General features: G+C 38.8%; 1 protein-coding gene across 1 annotated transcript in view; it reads left to right on the top strand.

Annotated features, from left to right (window-relative positions):
• The window catches only part of LOC117307149 (ELKS/Rab6-interacting/CAST family member 1-like), a 100,869-nt gene that overhangs the window by 40,362 nt on the left and 37,004 nt on the right, over positions 1 to 23,503 (top strand). Inside the window, exons 12-17 of the mRNA XM_033791817.1 lie at positions 5,198 to 5,376; positions 7,224 to 7,247; positions 9,746 to 9,881; positions 10,709 to 10,840; positions 11,929 to 12,089; positions 21,276 to 21,420. Coding sequence (XP_033647708.1) covers positions 5,198 to 5,376; positions 7,224 to 7,247; positions 9,746 to 9,881; positions 10,709 to 10,840; positions 11,929 to 12,089; positions 21,276 to 21,420 — 777 coding nt within the window. The remainder of the gene's footprint in view (positions 1 to 5,197; positions 5,377 to 7,223; positions 7,248 to 9,745; positions 9,882 to 10,708; positions 10,841 to 11,928; positions 12,090 to 21,275; positions 21,421 to 23,503) is intronic.

Below are 23,503 nucleotides of genomic sequence, written 5' to 3'. Positions count from 1 at the left end.
ATGGGTAAAGCCAAAATACTATTACAAAAGATCTGAGGAAGATACAGACCAAGGAAGCTCCTGGCTCTCATTGCATTTGTGCACCCTGTTCATCCCCTAAGTGCCATGTCGAGTACTGTGTTTCTCCACTACTAACAAGTTTCAAGTTCCAGACCCCAAGACCTTCTAATGATTGACCCTCTGATTTACTGAGCCCTGACCCAGTGACCCTTGACCCAGTGTCCTCTGCGGCACCTCATACATGTACATGTCATAGCACCCCCTCTGTAGATTAGTCTTGTTGACTAGAGTGATACTTGTCAAGCTAGAATTGCTAACCTGGGTAAGAATCATCAAGGGTTGAACTTTGGCTCCAGAATAGACCATATCTAAGACTACTGTAGTTTAAGACCTTACATGTATGCACTAGACCCTTGGCCAAATTTCATAGAGCTGCTAAAGCACATAGTTTGCTTCAGCAAAAAAAAATCCTTGCTTACTAAATTAAGATTACCGGCCAAGACTCCACTCAATTGTTATGCTTAGTAAATAGCAGCTAAATACCAGTGTCAAGCAATGTACATGTATATGGAATTTTGGCCATGTGTAAAATAAGCAAGCTATTTTTGTGCTTGAGCTGCTCTATGAAATTGGGCCCTTGTTTAATATGTACGCACAGTACTGTAGGTAGTTACTCCTGCATGCTATAGATCTTTATTCTGCCACCATCTATGTCATGTTCCCCGTTTGAAATAACAATCAAGAATATCAAGTAGCCTCATACAAAGTAAGGGACCAGACTATTTTTTCCTGTTGGCCTCAGTTTGGTTACATTAGTTTAGGCGCCTTGTCAAAACCTCCCGGGCGTTCCTCCGCTGACAGTCTGCGGACTGGACAGCAAATACCGCCGTTGCTAAGGACCTCGGACAGTCTGCGGAAGAACGGCGATGTGCGTTGAAGCGCGGCGAAGTTAATGAGCTATCCTTGCCGGGCGCTATTGTTAGTATAACAATAAGTCTCATGAATAAACAAGTTGTATTTTCAGGTCATAAATATCAGCGGCTTGGACGCGGACCGGCCGTGCTCTTCCAGAACAATACATTTTCTACTCATGAATAACATCCTCCTGGAAGCGGACAGGCCGTACCGACAAGACAATTACACCATCCAGCGCTTGTGATAATCAGGGAACGATTTCGCCTGTATCACATCGCAATTTGTGATGCAATTTTGATGATTTGCTATGCAATTGTAAAAAGTGCATCGCAAATGTTGCGATCCAATTTGCGAAGCATAATTTGCAACATTTATGCTTGATACAAAAATATAGATTTTTAACTTGAAACCATTCACATTTAATCGATTTTCCCGCAAGAAAAACGATGCTAAATTAATAAGAAATCACCGCCGCCGCGACTACTTAACGTTTTCTTCCATGATGTTGAATACAATATGCTGCTCTGGCAGTAGGGCAAAATCGACCAATGAAAACATTCGTTACGCGCTATATGTAAATTCAACAGCCAATAGAAACACCGGTCTCTAAAACTGTGGCTCCCCCCCCAGACATTGGACAAACCAGACTATCTGGTTGTTTTGACATGGAGACACACTCGCACAGGTGTGTAGATTTGTTTATTGGTGACGGTGACTTGGGATTTTATAAATAAGAAACTAATGTTTTCCGCTTGGAAAGTAAGAACGAACAGTTAAAATTGTCCCCTGGATACTCTGACAACCCTCTAGTCACTGCACCGCCCGAGTTTCTGAAAACCAATTTTTCAAGATTCTTGCAGTAAACAACTGGAATCGTAGTTCAATTTTTAAAAGATAGCTTAATATTCATGCACAATTTTTTACCCTTTCGGTAATGTTTGTATAAAAGTACAATCTCCCATTGGGAACAATAATCGGCTCTCGAATATTTGTTTGTAAGGATAAAATGGACACAATAGCTTTTCAAGGCTTTTATCTGACTCAATGCTCAAACTAATTAAATGCGAAGGCGTTAGTTTTCGACAATATCAATATTAATGATGAATAAATACAGTTTCCTTTGTGTTTACTAATTGGTATGAGCTAAATTATTTCATCGTCATTAGCTTCGATGAAATAATTTAGCTCATACAAATTAGTAAACACAACGGAAACTGTATTTATTCATCATTAATGATGATATTGTCGAAAACTAACGCCTTCGCATTTAATTAGTATGAGCATTGAGCCAGATAAAAGCCTTGAAAAGCTATTGTGTTCATTTTATCCTTACAAAAAAATATTCGAGAGCCGATTATTGTTCCCAATGGGAGCTTGTACTTTTATACAATCATTACCAAAAGGGTAAAAAAATGTGCATAAATATTAAGCTATCTTTTAAAAATTGAACTACGATTCCAGTTGTTTACTGCAAGAATCTTGAAAAATTGGTTTTCAGAAACTCGGGCGGTGCAGTGACTAGAGGGTTAGCTTACAACGGAGTTTGCACGTAGCCTGGAACTTTTGTCGAATCCGGGAATAAAGACAACCATTTTTAAAATTCATGTTTTGGTAATGTAGGCCCAACCAAGTCTTAAAAATCACACATTGGAGGAAATGGATTTTAGTTACACATCCACCCTCGCTTTGCTTTTTAATCTGCAAATTAAGGTAAAACCATTGTTGACCACCTACGTTCCTCCGCAGTTCCGCCGGTCAGCTCATAAGCTGGACCTTACAATGGCCGACCGGTCGCTCCGCGGAGCCCCCGGAATATTCATGTTTATTGACATGTAAATGAGCCGTCGTGGCCGTGGACATGCCCGGTTGCTAGGGGTTCTTTTGTTACAAAAATCCGCGGACTCCCGCAGAATGCACGCGGAATGGAACAGCTTGGAGGTTTTGACAAGGCGCCTTAATACACGGGGAGAGACTGACAATCAAGATGGCTGCACCATGATCAATTTTCATGAGAATAAGAAGGGAATACATTCATTTATCCAAACTGTAGCATTTTCCTTTTTGTAGTTGTAGTGTTACTACTAACGTCAACTCAGTGTCTTATTAGCAATTGTAATAATCGACACAAAAGGACCTTCAATCCAAAATGGCTTTTAAGCACGTTAAGCAGAAGAAATAATTCAACACGACAGAATATGTAAATTTTTGTTAACAGAGATCATGTTTACCTTTGCTAAACAGATACTTTTGGGGAAGACATATCTCAACGGAAAATCCAAATTACAAATTGCTTCCAACAATTGTAAGCAAATTTCATTTGTGTTTATTCATACACCGATGCGTGTTTTGCTGCTTACATGTTGCTTCATACATGTACTGCCTCTAGCAGTCTCGGTGGTCTGGTGGTACAAGTCATCTGCTCTAGATAGGCAAAAGCCTTAGGTTCGAATCCCACCTGAGTAACATGTCTGCGGTTCCTTTTCAGTGGACTCTGTCCGGGGGGGGGGGGGATGGTACTGCGTATACAGTGCTTAAAGGAACACGTTGCCTTGGATCGGTCGGGTTGGTCTTTGAAAAGCGTTTGTAACCGTTTGTTATAAAATGCACGATTAGAAAGATATTTTAAAAGTAGAGTATATTGATCCACACAAGTATCACTCGAAACTGCGTGGTTTTCATTTTTCCTCGTCTACTAACACGGTCGGCCATTTATGGGCAGGGAGTCAAATTGGTCGCAAAGTAAAAGGAAAACCGCGCAATTTCGAGGCAAATTTGTTTGGATCATTGTATTCTACTTTTAAAACATCTTTCTAACCATACCATTTTATAACAAACGGTTACAAACGCTTTTCAAAGACCAACTCGACCGATCCAAGGCAACGTGTTCACAGATCAAGAGCCCTGATGCAAATTTTAGATACATTAAAATATCAAACCAATTTGATAAAATTCAGGCAAGTTGTGCAGTACTGAGGTGAGGTAATGTTCATGTTACGGACTAATAATTGTTCTCCCCTGCTCCAAGGTTTTGCCTTTTTAGCACACCCAGTAACCCTGTTAGTTAGAACTCAAAATGTGACCAGTTGACATGTCTATGTTCTAGAAAACAGTTAATATTGTTGATTAATCGTTTACTAATACATTGACTAACAGCCATGACACCTTATAACATTTTGTGATGACAAAATTTCTCCGTTTTGTCTGCATTGTACGATGGTTTGATATAATAATAGTAATAGAACACAGCACTTGTAAGGCAGCATTATCTGTAAGAACATTCAAAGGTGCGGGATAGTACAAGTTTGAATGCCTCGAGATTCTGACCAATCAGAGGGTTCTTCCGTCCAATTTTTTGGACTAATGAACTACAGGGTGTGTACAAACCGTTGAACAATGGTCCCAAGTCTTTGATCGTAGGCAAATGACGGAGGTTTATTACAAGAGGGCGCTGTTTCAGCCAATAAAGCTACATACGACCAAAAGCCACAATCACAGACTTGGATTCAAGTCTAATATTGTCCTGATTTATACATGTACAATATAATAAACACCCTTCCTGTGTAGTGTAGAGTTCATTGCTGCATTACAATAATCATTCATTGTTTACTCCTTTACTTTCAAAACAAACATACCCAACAAGAAACTTACATGTAGTTTGGCAAATACAGATTAAAAGCAGTAATCGATGAGTTGTTAACTGGATGGGATCAAGCAAAATGATCAGAAGTGATATCCTACAGTACACTACTTGCTGGCGTGGGTTTTCCCTGAAATTTCCTCCCACATCATAAATTGAAATTTCTTCAGTGTCTCTAATAGTAATAATATTGTATTGAGATTATAATATCCAGATCAAGAAAATTTGAATTTCTTCAATGTCCTCTCGCATCTTGTTTTGCTCTAATAATATTAAATTGAGAATATAGTATCCAGATTCGGAAAAGATTTGCTTTTCCTTGAGAAGTTGTGCTGTATAAAAGACACAAGACACTCTACCACACCATACATGTACTACACGTAGGTCTGATGAGAAGTTTCTCAAGATGAAAAATAGTCCAATCCAAGATAGTTTGAGTAGAGACAGCTGCATTTATGATTCTCTATAGGTTTGGCGATCATGATGAAGTTGTCATCACAAAAGTCTTTGAGTACTGTGCAAGTCATCTCCAGAAACCAATAGCTGAGAAAGCATCGTCAGGGTAGATACATTTCTAATTGAAACTGATGTTGCGTGTTGTCTTGAGTTTTTCTCTCTCTGTTTGTCTTGGTTTTCTGTGTGTAGCTGAGAGAAGACAGGGAGGAGATGGAGAGGCAATCTGCCAAGTCGCAGGAGGACACCACCACGAGACACCGAGAGGAGATTGATAAGACGCAGAATGAGGTGGACCGCCTCCTGGAGATCATGAAGGAGATGGAAGGAGAGAAGAACGATAAAGATAAGAGAGTTACTGAACTTGAAACGTAAGTCACCTCATTGGACAACGGGCAAATTTGGTTTTTAGTGTCCGTCTACATGATCTAACACCCCTTTCAGACAGGCGTGCTGAACCAAATAGATAAGGAGCGACTCTTTGTCGACCCAATTAGATTTGGTTTTAGGCCAAATTAACATAAAATTTACACTGGCTTGGCTCATGACAAGATTGCTGTCTGAAACCAAGACACTCAAGAGTCGTTCTGAATGACTGCAACAGTCGATGTTTCGACTTCTAGCCCTTCCAGTTGCACCTCACTGTTTCAGACGTCAATAAGCACCAGGCTAACTCAAAGCTCCATTGTTTCTGATCAGCAAAGTGAGGGTTTGAGTCCTGCTCATGGCACTTTTGTCCTCGAGCAAGATACTTTACCCTTTTTGCTTTGTCCTTTGGATGGGACATTATAAGCCATACATTTGAAAGAACCCAGGTAAAAGGACCCAGGGGTGGATTTCACAAAGGTAGTCCTAACTTAGGACTAGTCCTTAGCAATGCTAAGAGATAGGACTGGTCCTAAGTTAGGACCAGTAACTCATCCTAACTTGGGACTGGTCCTATCTCTTAGCATTGCCTAGGACTAGTCCTAAGTTAGGACTACCTTTGTGAAATCCACCCCAGAACATTTATGGAAGAGTTGGGGTCAACCCCGGTGTTTCTGGTTCACATTGCAAGCACCTTCAATAACAGGTTTCTTCGGGCTTGTGAGCTACAGTGATTAAGTTCTCTTACTTGTTTGAGGCTTCCTTGGTTTACCAGAAACAAATAATAATAGAAATATTAACAATAATAACAATAAGAGAGGTTTGTGGTACCAACATGTGAATATCTCTGTTTGAGTAGTATTGGTTCTGAAAAGAACTGTGCCCAATTTCATGGCTCTGCTTACCTTAAGCACAGAATCGGCGCTTACGGAAGCAGGGAATTCTGTGCTTACGGCAAGCGTATTTCACGGGTTAGCGGCAAATTTGGGCTTCTGCGCGTGCGTACTTCATGTTACTACGCATTCTACGCTTATTTATTTAATTAATTTATTTATTTTTTAAATCTTTAGACTAAATAAATAAATAAAATAAATAAGCAGGGGCTAGCGCAGAAATTCGGCGCTTGCACGTAAGCGGGGAATCGCGATCGTAAGCGCAGAAATTGGGCCCTGATGGTTAGAGCCAACACTACTCAAAAGAAATATTCACACTATTAGCCTTTTTGAGGTACAGTGGATGGTGGACACTGTATAGGAGTGCACCATTTGGTTTGGGTGTCTACAGACAATTTTACCCGAACCATAGTGAGGCAACGCATGGTAAATCACCATCATATGGCTGTGATCTCATCCAGCCATATGTACCAGCACGTGATCATCTACGTTCAGCTGCTGACAAGTTTCGTCTTGTGGAACATGCTGGAAATAACTCATGGGGATCATGTTTTTTCCAGGTAGCTGCAGGGAAAGTGTGGAACGGTCTACCACATTCTATCAGAGCCATCCAGACAATAGAAACCTTCAAATCAACCCTGAAGACCCATCTTGTTCAAAGCAAGCCATTTCAGTAACACTCACTAGACATTGGAATTTGTTCTTGTTCTTTGCACTGCTGGAGAACAACCAAGGGGGAATATTTTTATTGGAGCAAGCGTGATGAGCACTTTTTTTGTGGATACCGGCGCTATAGAAGATGTCATTATTATTATTATTGTGTGTCTGCCATACCTCAACATGGCTTATGGTGTTACCGCAAACCTCTCTTAGTTGTGCTTCAACCATGCAAAGTTTCAATTCCTACTTAATAATAATTCTAATCTCTAACCCTTCTTTGTACCTAACTCACATCATAGTGTAATCAGAAGGCATTGTCCGGGGTGAGTTTGTGTAGTAATGTACAAACAAAATGTTTTATTGTCACTCGTTTATTTTTTTTTTAATTAAATTATTTTGTCCCTCTCTTCGATTTGAATTAATTTAAACTCAAAAAACAAATATTTGTAGAAAGCACTTTAAGGTCATCCATGTTTCAATTGCAATAAGAGTTTTATTTTTATATTTTTGTATTTTCTCGGTTTGTTGGTTGAATTGGTTTTAAAATGTTATGACTACTGGTTTTTGGAGCCAATCCCCATTTTATCATGTCCAAAGTTATAAATCCTGAAATTTGTACAGGTTAAAGAAAGAAACAAAAAATACCAAATAGTAATTTACAAAAGAAATGTTTGGGGTTAAACAAAGAAAAATTACTAGAGCGGGATTTGAACAAACGTGACCTCCTGAAGTCGTTGTTTCAAATCCCCCTGAAGTTGATATTTCTTTGTTTAACCCCAAACCAGTTTTTAAAATTACCTGTAACCTTTTTTTGTCCAAATTTGTTTACAACAATTTCATTGACGTGGCATGCTTGTGTGAATAACTGTCACTGAGAACAATTGATGTGTTATTATTTTGATTCCAGGACAGTCTTGTGTTACATTTTTCCACTCTTCGGTGTATTTCCAGTGTGTGAACGTAATTTCTGATTTACATTTCGGGTGAAACAATTGTATCCATTATATTTGCAAGTTCCCCTTGCAGTAATTTCTTTGCTTTATGTTGGCGTCTGCAAATGTGTTTCTTGTAAGACATGGATATATATTTACAGGCAAATGAGCCACTACTGGATGTACTGACCTCCTTGAAGTGCATGAGTTATGCAGGTCAACTGTTTGCCTGATTATAGTGCATTGGTTCACCGTGCTAGTTAAAGGCACTGGACACTATTGGTCATTGGTAATTACTCAAAACAATTGTTAGCATAAAAACTTACTTAACGGATAACAACCAACTGTGAGAAACGGCTCCCTCCGAAGTAACATAGTTTTCAAGAAAGAAGTAATTTTCTACTAAAACATTTGAAATTGTTTTCGACCTCAGAATTAGATTTTGTGGTCTCCAAATCAAGCATCTGAAAGCAAACAACTTTGTGTGACAAGGGTGTTTTTTCGTCCATTGTTATCTCGCAACTTCGTCGACCAATTTAGTTCAAAATTTCACAGGTTTGTTATTTTGTGCATACGTCGACGTGAGAAGACTGGTCTTTGACAATTATCGATAGTGTCCAGTGTCTTTAACAATGTTTGTGATTTTTGTTTGCACGTACATGTAGATGTATACTTTTAACCATTAACGCTAATAACACATAGAATGTTTCAGTCATGTACACATAATGTTTGTGTGCGAAAGTGGAATGTATGCTTGTGCACAAATTTCTCATGCAACATGTACTTTATTGGAGTTATTCTTGTCATCTGGCGTTGGTTGGCCTGTTGATACTTTGAGACTGTTACTTTGATACTACATTTTAATATCATTATTTATATTATACAATTGTTATTATATTACTATTATTTTATGTTTATCTTATGGCTTTGGATTAGGCTTATATGCTTCCGTTTTGGATGTTGAGAGCACACAATTTCAAAGTCAATGATAAAGCCAGTGCCATAACTTGAACCACCGTTCTGGTTAGAGCTTTTGATACATCAGAGGAGTTGCTTTGGATTTAATTTATAACGAGTTCTATCTTTACACACACACACACACCCTAAACATGTTCCCTTGAAAGTTATTTATTTATTTGATTGCAGACCTTGAACTTTTGCTGTTGAATGGCTTCAATAATTTTCATCCGTTGGGGGCACTTCTATGATGAAAATGTAAATTTGTATTGGAACTTTGCAAAGGGCAACTTACATTGTAGCAAAAGCACAGGGCACCACAGCAATTGATACTGGTGCCGGGGGTTGTTTTATGGCTGTAATTGTAAATAGGGGAATAAAAGGGTAGGGACGGGTTCTTAAACGGCCGTTTAAAACCGGCAGAGTCATTGCCGTGTGATGGCACGGCCACGACCCTGCAAGGTTTTAAACGGCAGTTTAAGAACGAGTCACTACTCTTTTATTCCCGTTCATAAATGCCTTTTTTGGTTAAAAGGCGTAATAAAGTAAGAAACTCTGTCAAACTTATCCGTTTTCCGACGTCCTTGAGCTCTGTACGTACGTGTGTTGCACGTTTTTAGATATGCATTCGAGATTGTTTTCGGATATGCATTTGTGCGCGTATAGTCTTGGTGCAAGACGTTTTACGTTTCCCTTTCACACACAGCGCGGCCAACTCACCAACAGCGCCCGCACCACCCGTAACATGAAACGTCGTACATCAAGACTCACGTGTCGTTTTCGAAAACAACCAGTTGTATACAGCTCCAGCTGGTTATTATCAACCGTTTAAACACCCCCATGGGACGCGCTCTCCACCAATAGGAATAGCGAAACTGTCTGAGGTATTTATGAATAGTGAATTAATCAGTATCTTATTGTTGCTTCTGTAGACAATTGAAGGATGCCACCAAGAGGCTGACAGGTGTCAAGAGAGATCAGCAACTACAGAAGAGGAAGAATGCTCAACTCCTTGAGGAGGCAAGAAGACGTGAAGGAGAACTCAGTACAGATACTTCACAACTCCAGGTATAGACTTGTTTCAAGTAGACTGGTCCACTGTCTTTATCCGCAATGTTGTGGTTTTATAGAACCAGTGATTTCTTTGGATACCATAATTTAATTGGATAAACATGCAGTGATAAGCTTTCAATATCCTGTGTTTTGTCTATTGTCGGAATAGTGAGATTGCCAACATAAGAGCTAGATACATGTAGCTCAGTTGGTAGAGTGCTAGAACGTTCATCTGATGGTGTCAGGTTTAAGTCCTGCTCTTTGTCAATTCTTCTCTGTTCAGCCCCCAAGTTATTCAAGTATCAATCTTAAAGGCACTGGACACATTTGGTAATTGTCAAAGACCAGCCGTCGATTTCACAAAACTCTTCCTAACTTAAGAGTAATCTTAGGACTTGGGACGAGTTCCAACCCTGCACTGTAGCATGCAGACCTTAAGATTAATCCTAAGTTAGGACGAGTTACTCGTCTTAACTCGAGATAAGACGAGTCCTAACTCTTTGTGAAATCGACGGCAGTATTCCGTGATCTTAACAAGATACATAAAAAAACAAGTCTGTGAAAGTTTGGACTCATCAGTTGGTCATCGAAGTTGTCGGAGAACAATGAAAGATAAAAACATCCTTGTTGGAAAAAATATTGTGCTTTCAGATGCCTAAAAAGTATTTTAATATTTGAGTGAGAAATTACCTCTTTCTCAAAAAACTATGAGATGTTTTATACTATAAACAGTTCTCCGTTGCTCATGACCAAGTAAGTTTTCACTTCACGCTAATAATGATTTTGAGTTATTACCAATAGTGTCCAGTGCCTTTAAACCATTTTTCCTGTGTACTTTGCAGTCCTTTGTGAAGCAGAGGGATGACAGGATAGAGGAATTAGAGGAAGCTTTGAAGGAGAGTGTTAGCATCACAGCGGATAGGGAGATGGTTCTAGCTCAACAGACTCAGACAATCACTAATCTACAGAGACAGGTGCGTTCAGATTTTGTAGTTGTTTATTTATTTATTCTAGTTGTGAAGCAGACACTCTTACAATGTTGGAAGTGTCGTGGCCGAGCGGTTAAGAGCACTGAAGTCAAACTCTGGTGTATCTGATCAGCAGAGTGTGGGTTCGAATCCCCAGCCGTGATACTTGTGTCTTTGTGAGACTTGACTGTTGCCTCGTCCTGCGGATGGGACGTAAAGCTGTTGGTCCCATGTGTTGTGTAAAGCATGTAAAAGAACCCAGTGCACTTATCGAAAAGGGAAGGGGTTTGCCCCGGTGCTCCTGGGTGTGGCTGCTGAATGCGCCGTAGCACCTTGTAAACCATTATAAGGTGCTAAGGATTAAGGTCTCATAATTGTCAAAATCTTCATCCAACTCACCTTGCAGTAAAAATAATTGGCGCTTGGTAAACTAACACAGTTTGAAGATAACGATGGTAGAAAGCTTCCCTTAAAATATTACTTGCTGAGGTGCTGTATATCTTTGAGAAATAAGTGAAACAAGTTACAAAAATAGTTTTCGTCTGAGTCAGACGAAAATTATTTTAGCATTTAAAACGTATTTTCGAGACATTGTTTTACTCATTTCTTGAAAACTACAGCACCTCAGCAAGTAGTTTTTAAGGGAAGTCTTCATTAGTATTATCATCAATCTCTGTAAGTTTACTGTAAATCTGTGGACATTATGTTTTGTGTTACAAAAAGAACCCCAACCTTTTATGGGTTTTAAAAAAAGGAAACAAAAAGATTTCTAGGTTTAAATATTTTGGGGTGGATAAGAGCATCGAACTCAAGCTCTGATGCTTCTGTTCAGCAGAGTGTGGGTTCGAATTGCGGTCGTGTGACTTGTGTCCCTGAGCGAGACACCAGATGGTTCTTGTGATTGGTTAAGTCGAGTAGCGCATATTGCGCACAGGCTGTATACTCCCCAGGGAGCTGAGATGGTTTAAGGAATGATTTAAGGCCCAGTGACCAGGGGTAATAATGTCGGAAGCACTTTGAGACAACCCTTGGGCGTGAAAAGCGCTATATAAAAATGGGTTATTATTTATTATTGTTATATTTAATCCTGATAGATCGACAGTCTGAAGAGGGAATTGGAGCAAGTGAAGAAGCAGCTTTCCACTGCTAGTAATAAGCTGTCTACAACCACCACCGTACTCCGAGATAAAGAAGCCAAGTTGAGTGCCTTGCAGATGGAGAGAAGGAAGACACTGGAAGAAGCAATGGAAATGAAGTAAGAGCATCTTAATCAATAAGTATCATAATAATAATAATCGGTTTTTAAATGAGGGAATAAAGGGTCGCGACAAGTTCTCAAATTGGAGTTTAAAACTGGCAGGGGCGTGGGCGTGCGATGAGGGTCAAGGCTGTGTGAAAAAGGCCCGTGTCGAAGGCGAGGGCCTTTATCGCATGGCCACGACCCTGCAAGCTTTTAAACGGCAGTTTAAGAACGAGTCACTACTCTGTTATTCACATTCATAAATGCCTTTTTGGTTAAAAGGCAGAATAAAGTAAGAAACTCTGTAAAACTTATCCATTTTCCGACGTCCTTTGCTCTGTACGTGTGTTGCATATAGGAATAGTGAAACTGTCTAAGGTATTTATGAATAGCGCTTTTTACAGCCGAAGGGCATCTCAGGCGTTTCTGACATTAGTACCCCTGGTCACTTGGCCATTAAATTATTTTTTTAAACCATCTCAGCTCTCTGGGGAGTATACAGCCTATGCTGGCAAATATGTAGCGGTATAAGCTAAATCAATCACAAGAACCATCTCTGCCCTCGCAGGTACCCATTTACACATGGGTGGAGAGAAGCAATAACTTGCTCAGGGACACATGTTTCACGACCGAGACTCGAACCCACACTCACAGAAACACCAGATATGATGTGGAAGTGTCGTGGCCGAGCGGTTAAGAGCACCGAATTCAAAATCTGGTGTTTCTGAGCAGCAGAGTGTGGGTTCGAATCCCCAGCCGTGACACTTGTGTCCTTAAGCAAGACACATAACCATTGCTTCGTCCTTCGGATGGGACGTAAAGCCGTTGGTCCCATGTGTTGTGTAATGATGTAAAAGAACTCTATGCACTTATCGAAAAGAGAAGGGGTTCGCCCCGGTGTTCCTGGCTGTGGCTGCTTAGTGCGCCCCGTAGCACCTTGTAAACCCTTAGAAGGTGCTAAATAACTGGGTCTCAGAATTCATCACTGCAATAACATATCTTTCTAAAAGTTTGTATATACTCAGCGCCTTGAGTACCTTGTTTGGTAGATACGTGTGCTACATGTATATAAGACTTTGATATTATTATATTATTATGATGATGCGGCGCTAATAATAATAATAATAATAATAATAATAATAATAATAATAATAATAATAATAATAATAATAATAATAATAATAATAATAATAATGAACCATTTTTGTAGAGCGCATATCACAATCACAGAGAAGTCCCTATGCGCTACATCCATAGCTGTATGCCTACATGGCCTTACCAAACAGAGAGTGTGTTCATCCACTTTTGGACACATGTTGTCCCCGATAGGTCCCACTTCTGATGTTTTCTATTGGTTCCTTGTTCTTGCTGTTACATTACCCTTCTCAAAATGCTGGGCTTAATTTCACCAAGCAGTGAGATTCATCTGAAGATGAGTTTCAGTATGGCCGTATTGATTTGTATTGTGACATCACACTTTACTAAGCAACTACGTTTGATTTGCAGTTACGATCAATCTTAGCTCTTTGTAAAATCCGCCCCTGGTGTGGCAAACTGACGTATTATCTTTGTTGTTCTTTTAGTGTCTTTAATACCCTGTTCCACATTTCAGGGAATACCCTTTTGAGAGGTCAGAAATCATACCGAAAATAAATACTTCTACACTTTATGGAATTAAGTATTGTGACGACAGAGTGTCTGTTGAACTTATATAGCGCCCCCTGTAGGCCAAGTTAAGTTAGCTACTGTTTAAGTAGGCTCGTGTATGCAATCCAACTTCACTTCGAGCAGAGCTTTGAAATAGCAAAGGAAAAATCTAAAGTCAACAATATTAGTTCGGTCTGCTCCTACTATTCAACCCCAAAATTGAAAAGTCTAAACAAATGTGCTCAAGGAAAGTAAATAAACAGTTGAGGAAAATATTGAATAAATACAACCTTATTTGTTTATTGTGTTTTCAATGAGAGACTTTTGGGACAGCAGGCTGACAAGTTAAATCCTTTGTTCTAAAAGTTAGCATGCTCAGAACAATGGAATTTTACCTAGTAAGTCTGCTGCCACCTAGAGTTCAAAAGTCTCCCATTCTTGAGCTGAACAACTTCAACACTTGAAAAACTCGTCAACTTGTCAGAATGGGTCTCACTTTGTTGAAACTCAAACAAATAGACTTGACACTTGCACAAGTATACCATGCCTGTCACCCAGCCAGAAACCATTGCACCCGCTACGCCGTTATGGATGTGTTGTTCTGTCGTGACTGGAGTCTACATGTTTTGACCCCTTCTGGTAATCCCAAGACATTCATCACGGTAGATGAGATTAGTCTCGCGATTTGTTTCTTTCTTTTTTATTCTCAAGGCCCCGGAAATCGGGGTCATTCTGGCAAGGGCTGATGGTGGCTAGTCGGTATTAGCAGCAAGCACGTACATATACATATACTGTAACATAGAACACAGAGCTGGAATTTGACTCCAGACTGCTGGCCCGAGGCCAGTGTTTTTTGCATCTGGCCAGTAAACTTACAGTTCATGTACATGTACATGTATGACTGTACTTGTACGGCAATCTTGTGTTTTTGAGTATTATACTTCACTGCATTTTAATTTCAAAGGCAGTAGACACTATATTGGTAATTACTCAAAATGATTATTGGCATAAAACCTTATTTGGTAACGAATAATGGGGAGAGGTTGATAGTATAAAACATTGTGAGAAACGGCTCCCTCTGAAGTGACGTACATATAGTTTCGAGAAAGAAGTAATTTTTGCCCAAATTTGATTTTGAGTCCTTAGATTTAGAATTTGGGGTCTCAAAATCAAGCATCTCAAAGCACACAACTTCGTGTGACAAGGTGTTTTTTCTTTCATTATTATCTCGCAACTTCGACAACCAATTGAGCTCAAATGTTCACAGGTTGAATATTTTATGCAAAGGTTGAGATACACCAAGTGAGAAGACTGGTCTTTGACAATTTTCAATAGTGTCCAGGGTCTTTAACTGCTAATGTCTTTCAATCCTGTCGAGTATTGGAAGTATTAACCATAAGACAATTGAGATCAATCTTTTCTTGGTGCATGTTGCAGAAACAGTGAAAAAGTGCAACTGTGCACGTATGTAGATAGGGTTTTTCTCATTTTGATTCCGGTCTTGCAACAATATCTCTGGTCCAGTAAAAGTATTGAGCTGCAAACCCTGCAAACTTGTGGACTTTTCCCTCCAATTTGAGCACTGGAACAACATAACTGTTTTAAATTGATGATCCACATGGACGTATGAAAATCAATTTGTAACAGACACTGCTTCCTCACTTTGTGTTAGCGGCAGTTTTACTGATTTGGTTTGTCATAATGAAATGGAAAAACATAAAATCAAATGACTCTCCTTCGCTGAAGCATAATGCAAAAAGACCCACCATATCTTAATTCAATCAACTTTTACATAAAAACCCAATGTGTGTTTTGTTTTCTTTATTTTTGCAGCACCATGTACACATTGTATTTCATTTGTGAATGGTTGCCGGTTAATATTTGCTAAGCAAAAATATTTGTAAGCTTAAACCTATTGCTTAAAGGCACTTTACACGTATGGTAATTGTCAAAGACGAGTGTTCACACTTGGTGTATCCATCATAAGCATGAAATAACATCGAAGTTGCGAGAAAATGATGAAAGAGAAGACACCCTTGTTGGACGATTTTGTGTGCTTTTAGATAGGAATAAAAGCATTCTAGCCAGAAGTCTTTTATTATTTTAGTGAAAAATTACCTCTTTCTCAAAAACTATGTTACTTCAGAGGGAGTCGTTTCCGACAATGGTTTATACTATTAACAGCTCTCCAATGCTTGTTACCAAATCAGTTTTTAAGTTATAATTTGTTTTGAGTAATTACCAAATGTGTACCTTCCCTTTAGCTATCAATTTGGATAATGGTCTATTGTATGTTGGGTTGTAGTTTGTAACTGATTCTGTATTCACACATTTGTGTACAATTGAAAACCTTTTTTGTTCGTTTTACCAATGGTCTGCCTTCTCTTTAATCCCTCGTAATCTAGACTGGATGAAAGCGCATTAATGTCAATCTTGGTTCTCTAATGTTGACGTTGTTAAAAGGAACACCTTCTGACATCAACCATTCCTCGGAAATACATGCAGTCCTGATGAAATATGGAGCTGTCAGTTTAGGCTAAGCCCACTCGTTACTCATATTGAGTGAGACCCTTGTGTTTTCAATGATCTGCATTTTACAGTACACTGGTCTGTGGTTGTATACCACCAGAATGCTCCTTTAATCCTTTGCTAAGCTTTAAAGGTGCAGAAGAGGTTGATAAATCGCCCTGAGTGGCAGATTCTGACATACTGTATGAATTATACATCCTCACCTGTTAAGGGCAAACCTGTGCGTCTTGATTTTTGTTTGTTTATTTATAATTTCACGGAAAATGAGATCTGTCTTGAAAAAATTTCATTAGTTTATTCAATTAGGTTTTGTCGTCATGGTATTTTGACCTTCATATCAGTTTTTTGTTTCATATTTGTCACCAAACTTCATTCTACATGTATGTAGCTTCTGTACATGTATGTGCGTTGACTGTGTGTGTACAAAAATACATCAACACAAATGTATAGATGTATAATGTGGATTTGAGCAGCTCTTTAAAATTGCGCTCCCCCCAGATTATGGACAAACACTTTCATATGTGAACGAATTGATAGTATTATGACAGCTAACTGCCAAGACCCAAATCACCAGAGGGAGGAAGTTGACAAGATGGATTGTCGAGATCCATCACCTGGCGCTGAGTGCCTCTTACTTTATCAATCATGATAATAATTTGTGTTATTTTGAAATGTACTTTTGAAAGACGGATTTATCTCATGTGTCTTCTGGAAAATAGGCAGAAATTGAGTTAAAGCAAAAGTAAAGCAAAATTAGCAGTCCTGGCTGATTTTGTTCCTTTTGCCCATGTAGTAGTTGAAAAACCTGACAGGTTTTTTTTCAGATCCGAGAAGTCTTCCGAAAATCTACTCCTTGGTAGTAGAATATAAAGACAAGTTCTTATAAGACCATCATCTATCTAGCAAGGAAATTTAGTAGTTTGGTGATTTCTTTTTTGTTAACTGATGAAACGCTGCATAACTGTTGGATTGAACCAGTATTGAGTTTGCGTTTCTGAATTGAATGGATTCATAGAGGATTATGTTTTAAATCATGCATTTTAACTTACACTTTTTCGTTTGTATTCTTTCTTTCAATTATAAATCAGGTGGTTTTTCTGGAGAGCTTAAATTTTCATTGTTTCTTTCCCTAAAGCATTTTACATGTTTTCTAAGCAATTTCGTAAACACAGAAAAACTTCCTTACCATGGTTATTTGCTAAGCAAAAACAACCAGGATGCCAGTAGCAAGTAACACCACATGACATTCTGGTTGGTAATGCGATTCTGCTAAGCAAGATGCTTCTTAAGCTTAAGCTAAAGCTAAAGCTTAGCAATATTTTCTGCCTAAACAGCTCTATGGAATTGCAGTCAGTTAAGCAATATTTTCTGCTGTAGCGGCAATTTGAAATAAGTCTTGCGATGTTGAACTTTTCCAAGGATTCACATGGGAAGATCAGACATGGTTGCTAGTCAAAGAATCCACCACGATGCCAAGGATTCACATGGGAAGATCAGACATGATTGCTAGTCAAAGAATCCGTCACGATGCTTGAGATCTACTCTCTTGAGTGCAGGGACCCTCAGCAGGCTCTGGGAGTCTTGACAGTACCCTAATGCCCGCAGTGTTTTTATAGCTGTTCCGTTTGTTGTCTTAGAAATCTAGAGAGGGAAAGGTGGTGGATGGGAGGAGGGGGTGGGGGGTGGGGGGGGGGGGGTGGGGGATTCTCCTGAAATATCTTGTTATACAGTATATATTAGTATGCAAGTGCACTCTACCTGTTCATACATGTACTTGAGTCTGATAGCATAATGAGGATAACACCATTGAGAAGTAAAATACCAGGCAATATTACAATAATAATAATTGTGGCTTCTTATATAGCGCACATGTCCGTCACCCACTCACTGACTCTGAGATTATGTGAAGGAAAACTACTCAGCATTTTCTTGTGCTCGCCACTTTTCTAGAACATTTTGCAGTGCATTTGTATTTTTGTGGTTAACTTAATTTAGAAATGATACTCTGGCACATTCGATTCTGTATAGTAACTTAAAGTCAAGTAATGAAATCAAACATTCTTTTTTGTCAAATGTCTACAACATTTGCAACGCATTTTTAGATTTGTGGAATACTTATTTTAGAAACGAAACTTAGGAACTTTCTTTTGAAAGATACATACATTATTATACGAGTGCAATGGACATATTCGTACCTCAGTCTGATAAAGTAAGTGGATGGAATCATGAGGAAGTATAGTAAAATACACTAGGGCAGATATCATCTACCCACTGACAGAGATAATGTAAAGGCAGACTGCTAAAGCAGTTTCTTGTTTTACCACTTTTCCTGTTAATAAAGAAATAAGTGTTGAAAGGTTCTGTAGTAATAGTTGAGTAATGAAACAAAATTTCTAGAACATTTGCTTTGCATTTTTAGTTTTGTTGACTCTTTATTTAAGAAATAAAACTCGGGCATATTCTCCTTAAAATATCTTGTCAAACATTGCATGTAGTATGCAAATGCACTGTACATGTTAATGCCTCAGCCCGGGTATGTGGATGGAATTATTTACAAGTAAATACATGTACAAGGCAATTATGGTACAGTATACTCACTAGACTTGACTCAAGTCCCAATCCCGTGCCATTCCCAGGAAACTACTGTTTTGTGATGCTCTGCATTCCCAAACCTGTTCCGCATGTGGGACAGGGACTTGACGATGTCGCAGTCGCCTGGTATGTAAATGTATTCACTTATGAATATGTAACATTGTTACGTGATACGTTTTAACCAATCAAACGCACCCAAAAAGAAGACTAGTTCATTTGTCACTTGTGGGTTAAGTACTTAGTTGATGATTGAAACGTCTTCTTCTACTGTGATGTCACAGATTATAATGAATATTTTACCGGCAGGGCAGCGCTTCCACGCTCCCATTGGTTTTGTACATCTCCCCATTTGGGGTGATTTTCCAATAACAACGTGCAGAGTAAGAAACGACCTCGTCAAGTCCCATTCTCGGGACCACATTTTGACGGCGGCGAGCGCGCACTGTACTGTGTATGCTACGTGTTGTAGTAAGTTGAGGTAATAGCTTAGGGACCTCTCAAACGAGAATGGGACTTGAATCAAGTCTATATACTCACTGGAGATAGTGTCAAGGCAGACTACTAAAGCAGTTTCTTGTGATCAATTTTGAAAGATTCTATTTGTCATAGACGTAGTAAAACCAAAAATATGAATGTTAAAAAAAAACACTGCAGTTTAGTTTTTGGAGATACTCATTTTAGAATTGAAACTCAGCAAGTTTTGTTCAGGATAGTTTTCGCCACAGAAGTCGCAGGTTACGAGAAGTGCAATTGTTTTTTTTGTTTTTTTTGGGGGGGGGGGATATTTGTGGTTATCATGACTACATAATGGAATCTTTGCAAGCTGGTTGTATTGGTTTTTTTTTTACCAATGATGTCAAACTAAAGATGGACCTTAGGCATCAATTTGATAATCTGTTTGAGTTGTCCAAATCATTCTCCTCAAAAATTTCCCTTAGTTTGAGTTGTGCAAATCATTCTCCTCAAAAATTTCCCTTAGTTTGAGTTGTACAGATCATTCTCCTCAAATATTTCCCTTAGTTTGAGTTGTGCAAATCATTCTCCTCAAATATTTCCCTTTCAAGAACATTTCAATGGTTGTCATTCCCCTTTTCCCTTTAAATTCTTACTTAGATTATATTAATATGAGGAAAATGAACATGACATCTGTTATTTTGACAAGAGGTTTGAGTTCGTATAGTTGGGGTAGCAGTTGTCAGTATTTGGTTAACAGTAGGATGAAAACATAGTTTGGCTAGGCTCGAATGAGACCCCGAGTGCTGGGAATCTGGCTGGTGTAAAAATGTAGAATGCCAGTGCGAGAGGGCAAGGTACTTTATGCTGTCTGCCTTGGGTCTAAGGTCTATTTCCCTATTGACAGGTGCAACACACACTTGCCTGGGGATATGAAAATAGTGTGAATTAATGCTCACCATGGAGAGAAAAAGGGTGACAATCTTTGAAAAACAAAAAAACAGGATGTTTATTACATTGTTGTTTCATTTGAAAGCCATTGTTTACCAGGGGAATACTTTGGCAACCTCAAATTATCTTAGGTGTGGTACTTTTCGTAGTACATGTAGATACATGTATTTTTTGTGTGTTTTTAGGTGTTTGGAGCAATGTGGCTCAGCTTGTTTTTGTATTTGCTTTCTTTAATGAATTTTTATGAAATTGTGTTGTTCTTCATTGTAGAAGTGCATTGCACTTTAAAGCCATTGGACCCTTTTGGTACAGCAAAAAAAAAAAAAAGTTCACAGATTTACAAATAACTTACAGGGTTTACAGAAGGTAGTGGTGAAATACTTGTCTTGAAATATTATTCCATGAAATGCTTTACTTTTTTGGAAAACAGTAAAACAATATCAATTCTCGTTAACGAGAATTACGGATTTATTTTAAACACATGTCATGACACGGCGAAACGCGCGGATACAAGGGTGGGTTTTCCCGTTATTTTCTCCCGACTCCGATGACCGATTGAGCCTAAATTTTAACAGGTTTGTTATTTGATATAGAAGTTGTGATACACGAAGTGTGGGCCTTGGACAATACTGTTTACCGAAAGGGTCCAATGGCTTTAATTCACAATCCCCCAAAAAGCAAGCCGCAATACCATTGTGTTCAGAGTGTTTAAAAACACTGGAGACTACTGGTAAATACTCAAAATAATTGTTCGCATAAAAACTTACTTGGTAGCGAGCAGTGGAGAGCTGTTGATAGCATAAAACATTGGGTGAAAAAGCTCCCTCTGAAGTAACATAGTTTTTGAGCAAGGGGTAATTTCTCACTCAAATAATAAAAGACTTCATGCCTGAAGCCTTTTATTAGGCATCTGAAAGCACCCTAATTGGTGCAACAAGGGTTAATATGAAATAAATATTTTTATTATAGATTTTAAAGTTAATGCATTCATTTATTCCTTATTGTGATTTGTTTTTCATCTCATCTCAGACAAGAAGCAATAACTGCAGCGATTGGAGAGAAGGATGCCCATATAGCTCTCCTGGAGCTCAACCGTAAGAACCCTAAAGCCTGCGAGGAACTCAAGGGTCTTAAGAAAGAGAAAGACGCCCTCGTACAACAACTCAAAGATGAGGTAAGTCTTGCTAGCTGGCACACGAGGGCGGTGTTCGGGTAGACAGGTCCCCTGTCCTTCTGCAAGGATACAGACATTTGTTGGTTTTACAGAACCAGCGATATCATTGGATACAGCGTACATGTATTACAGTGCATTGTACATCCATTAAAGGTTTTTTTTTATATGTAAACGTGTATGTAGAAATTGACTGCAAAATGAATGCGATATTAGTGGTACACGTACATCTGTTTATAAATTGTACATGTATATTTGTGTTCCAACCTTACACAGTTCTTGGGTTGATACTGACGAACATTTAGCAGTTACTTCTCCTTTGTTTTTTGTAATATCATGTAATAAACCACAAGGGAAACTGACTGAGTAAGTTTTTATGAATTGGTTTTGAGCCAACGACGTTCAGATTAATGTGCCGGTGCTCTACCAACGCACACATGTTTCTGGCATTGCAGAAAGTTGCAACAGGCCTTGGTTTTTCGTTCTCGAAAGGGCAGAGTAATTTTCCTCCGGTGAGAGGCACATGAGGAAAATTTTGATTTGTGTTGACATTTTCCAAAGGGCACCACAGCTAAAGTACAGGGCACCACGGTAACTGCCTTGGGTGCAGTGGGTAAAGCCCGGTGTTATACTTTCTGCAAATGCGAATGCGATGCGAATAACTCGCAGCAGTTGAGTTGTGCTCAACTCTCTTGCAAATATGGCAGCGAAGACGGAGTTGTTACGTCAAATTCACGTCAAATTTGCATTTGCATTCGCAGGAAGTATGAACCGGGATTTACTTGTTGCAGTATATGAGATGCAGCACCTTTGGTCTGTTTCTTTGTGACGAGTAGAATATAAAACAACTTGAGTCACCACATGCCTTCGGAATCGGAAGGGCCGATCAAGATAAACTTGTCAAAGACAAGGCTTAGGACAGGGTAATGATTTATTATTATTGTTTTATTCTACTCTGGAAGTATGCGGTCAAAAGAGGAATACACCAAGTGCAAGTGAATGACCACATGCACCACCATGGACTCTTTAAAGGGCGGGTGTAGCATTTTAAGGAAACGATTTTCCTTCTAACGTGTCTAAGGAATGTGGAGTTAATAGAGAAAGGGATTTAAATAGTACTCAATCTTAGAACTGCTTTGATGCAGAAATCTTTCTCAAATGGGGGACTTTGGAACGCTAGGTGGCAGCAGACTAACCAGGTAAATGTCCATTGTTTACATAGTTCTGAACATGCACACATTACCGAGAACTATGGGTACTGGTAAGTCTGCTGCCACCTAGCGCCCAAAAAGTCTCCCATTTGTCTATCCCAATTACTGATTGGTCTTTTTGCGTGGACATGACCGTTCCAGATTTTCAGCGATATCTAAAATAAGCGACCACCTTTTGACAATGAAATGTTTACAGGTTAGTTTTATTGTATACACTGTAGATCAACATACATGTACAATTTAACCAATTGAACGGTTCAAAAAAACATAGGCATTCTTCACCTTTAATAATTGCACTTCTATATTGACCAAACTTTATACTCGTAAATTCAATCTTCAATGTTGTTTGGTATGCCATCTCCTTCTCTGTATACGCTGAAGCCCAGAAGTGTCATTACGTGGTCTGGTGACCATCTTTCATGTGGGGACCTTTACCTTGGATCGCACCCCACAGGAAATGGGGGTACTGTCTATTTTTGATTGTGAGACCATGGGGTACATGTATTTCTCAATGGGATAATGTTGGGGTTGTTGTGAAAGAAGTTAGTACATGAAACCGTATGGGTTGAGTTCATTAGTAAGTACGATCATTAATAATAATAATAATTAGAGATTTAAAATGTTTTTTTTTCCCCAAAAATGATCAACCGTGCATTACATTTACACCAAGAAGTATTCAAAATATTAGATAAAAAATATCAACAAATTACATACTATTACATTTACATAAAAGCAAGATTACTAAGAAAAGTCTTCACTTTTTGCATAGAAATATTGACGGAGTGAGAGTGTTGAATGTAAGATGACAGTTCATTCCGTAGTTTGGGGGCAGCCAATGAAAAAGGATTTGTCACCCAATGTTTGTATCATTTTGG

This window comes from Asterias rubens, chromosome 2, assembly GCF_902459465.1.
Source record: "Asterias rubens chromosome 2, eAstRub1.3, whole genome shotgun sequence".
In the NCBI taxonomy this organism is placed as follows: Eukaryota; Metazoa; Echinodermata; class Asteroidea; order Forcipulatida; family Asteriidae; genus Asterias; species Asterias rubens.
Note: the sequence above shows the minus strand (reverse complement) of the source record. Positions and strands in the feature narration are given on the sequence as shown.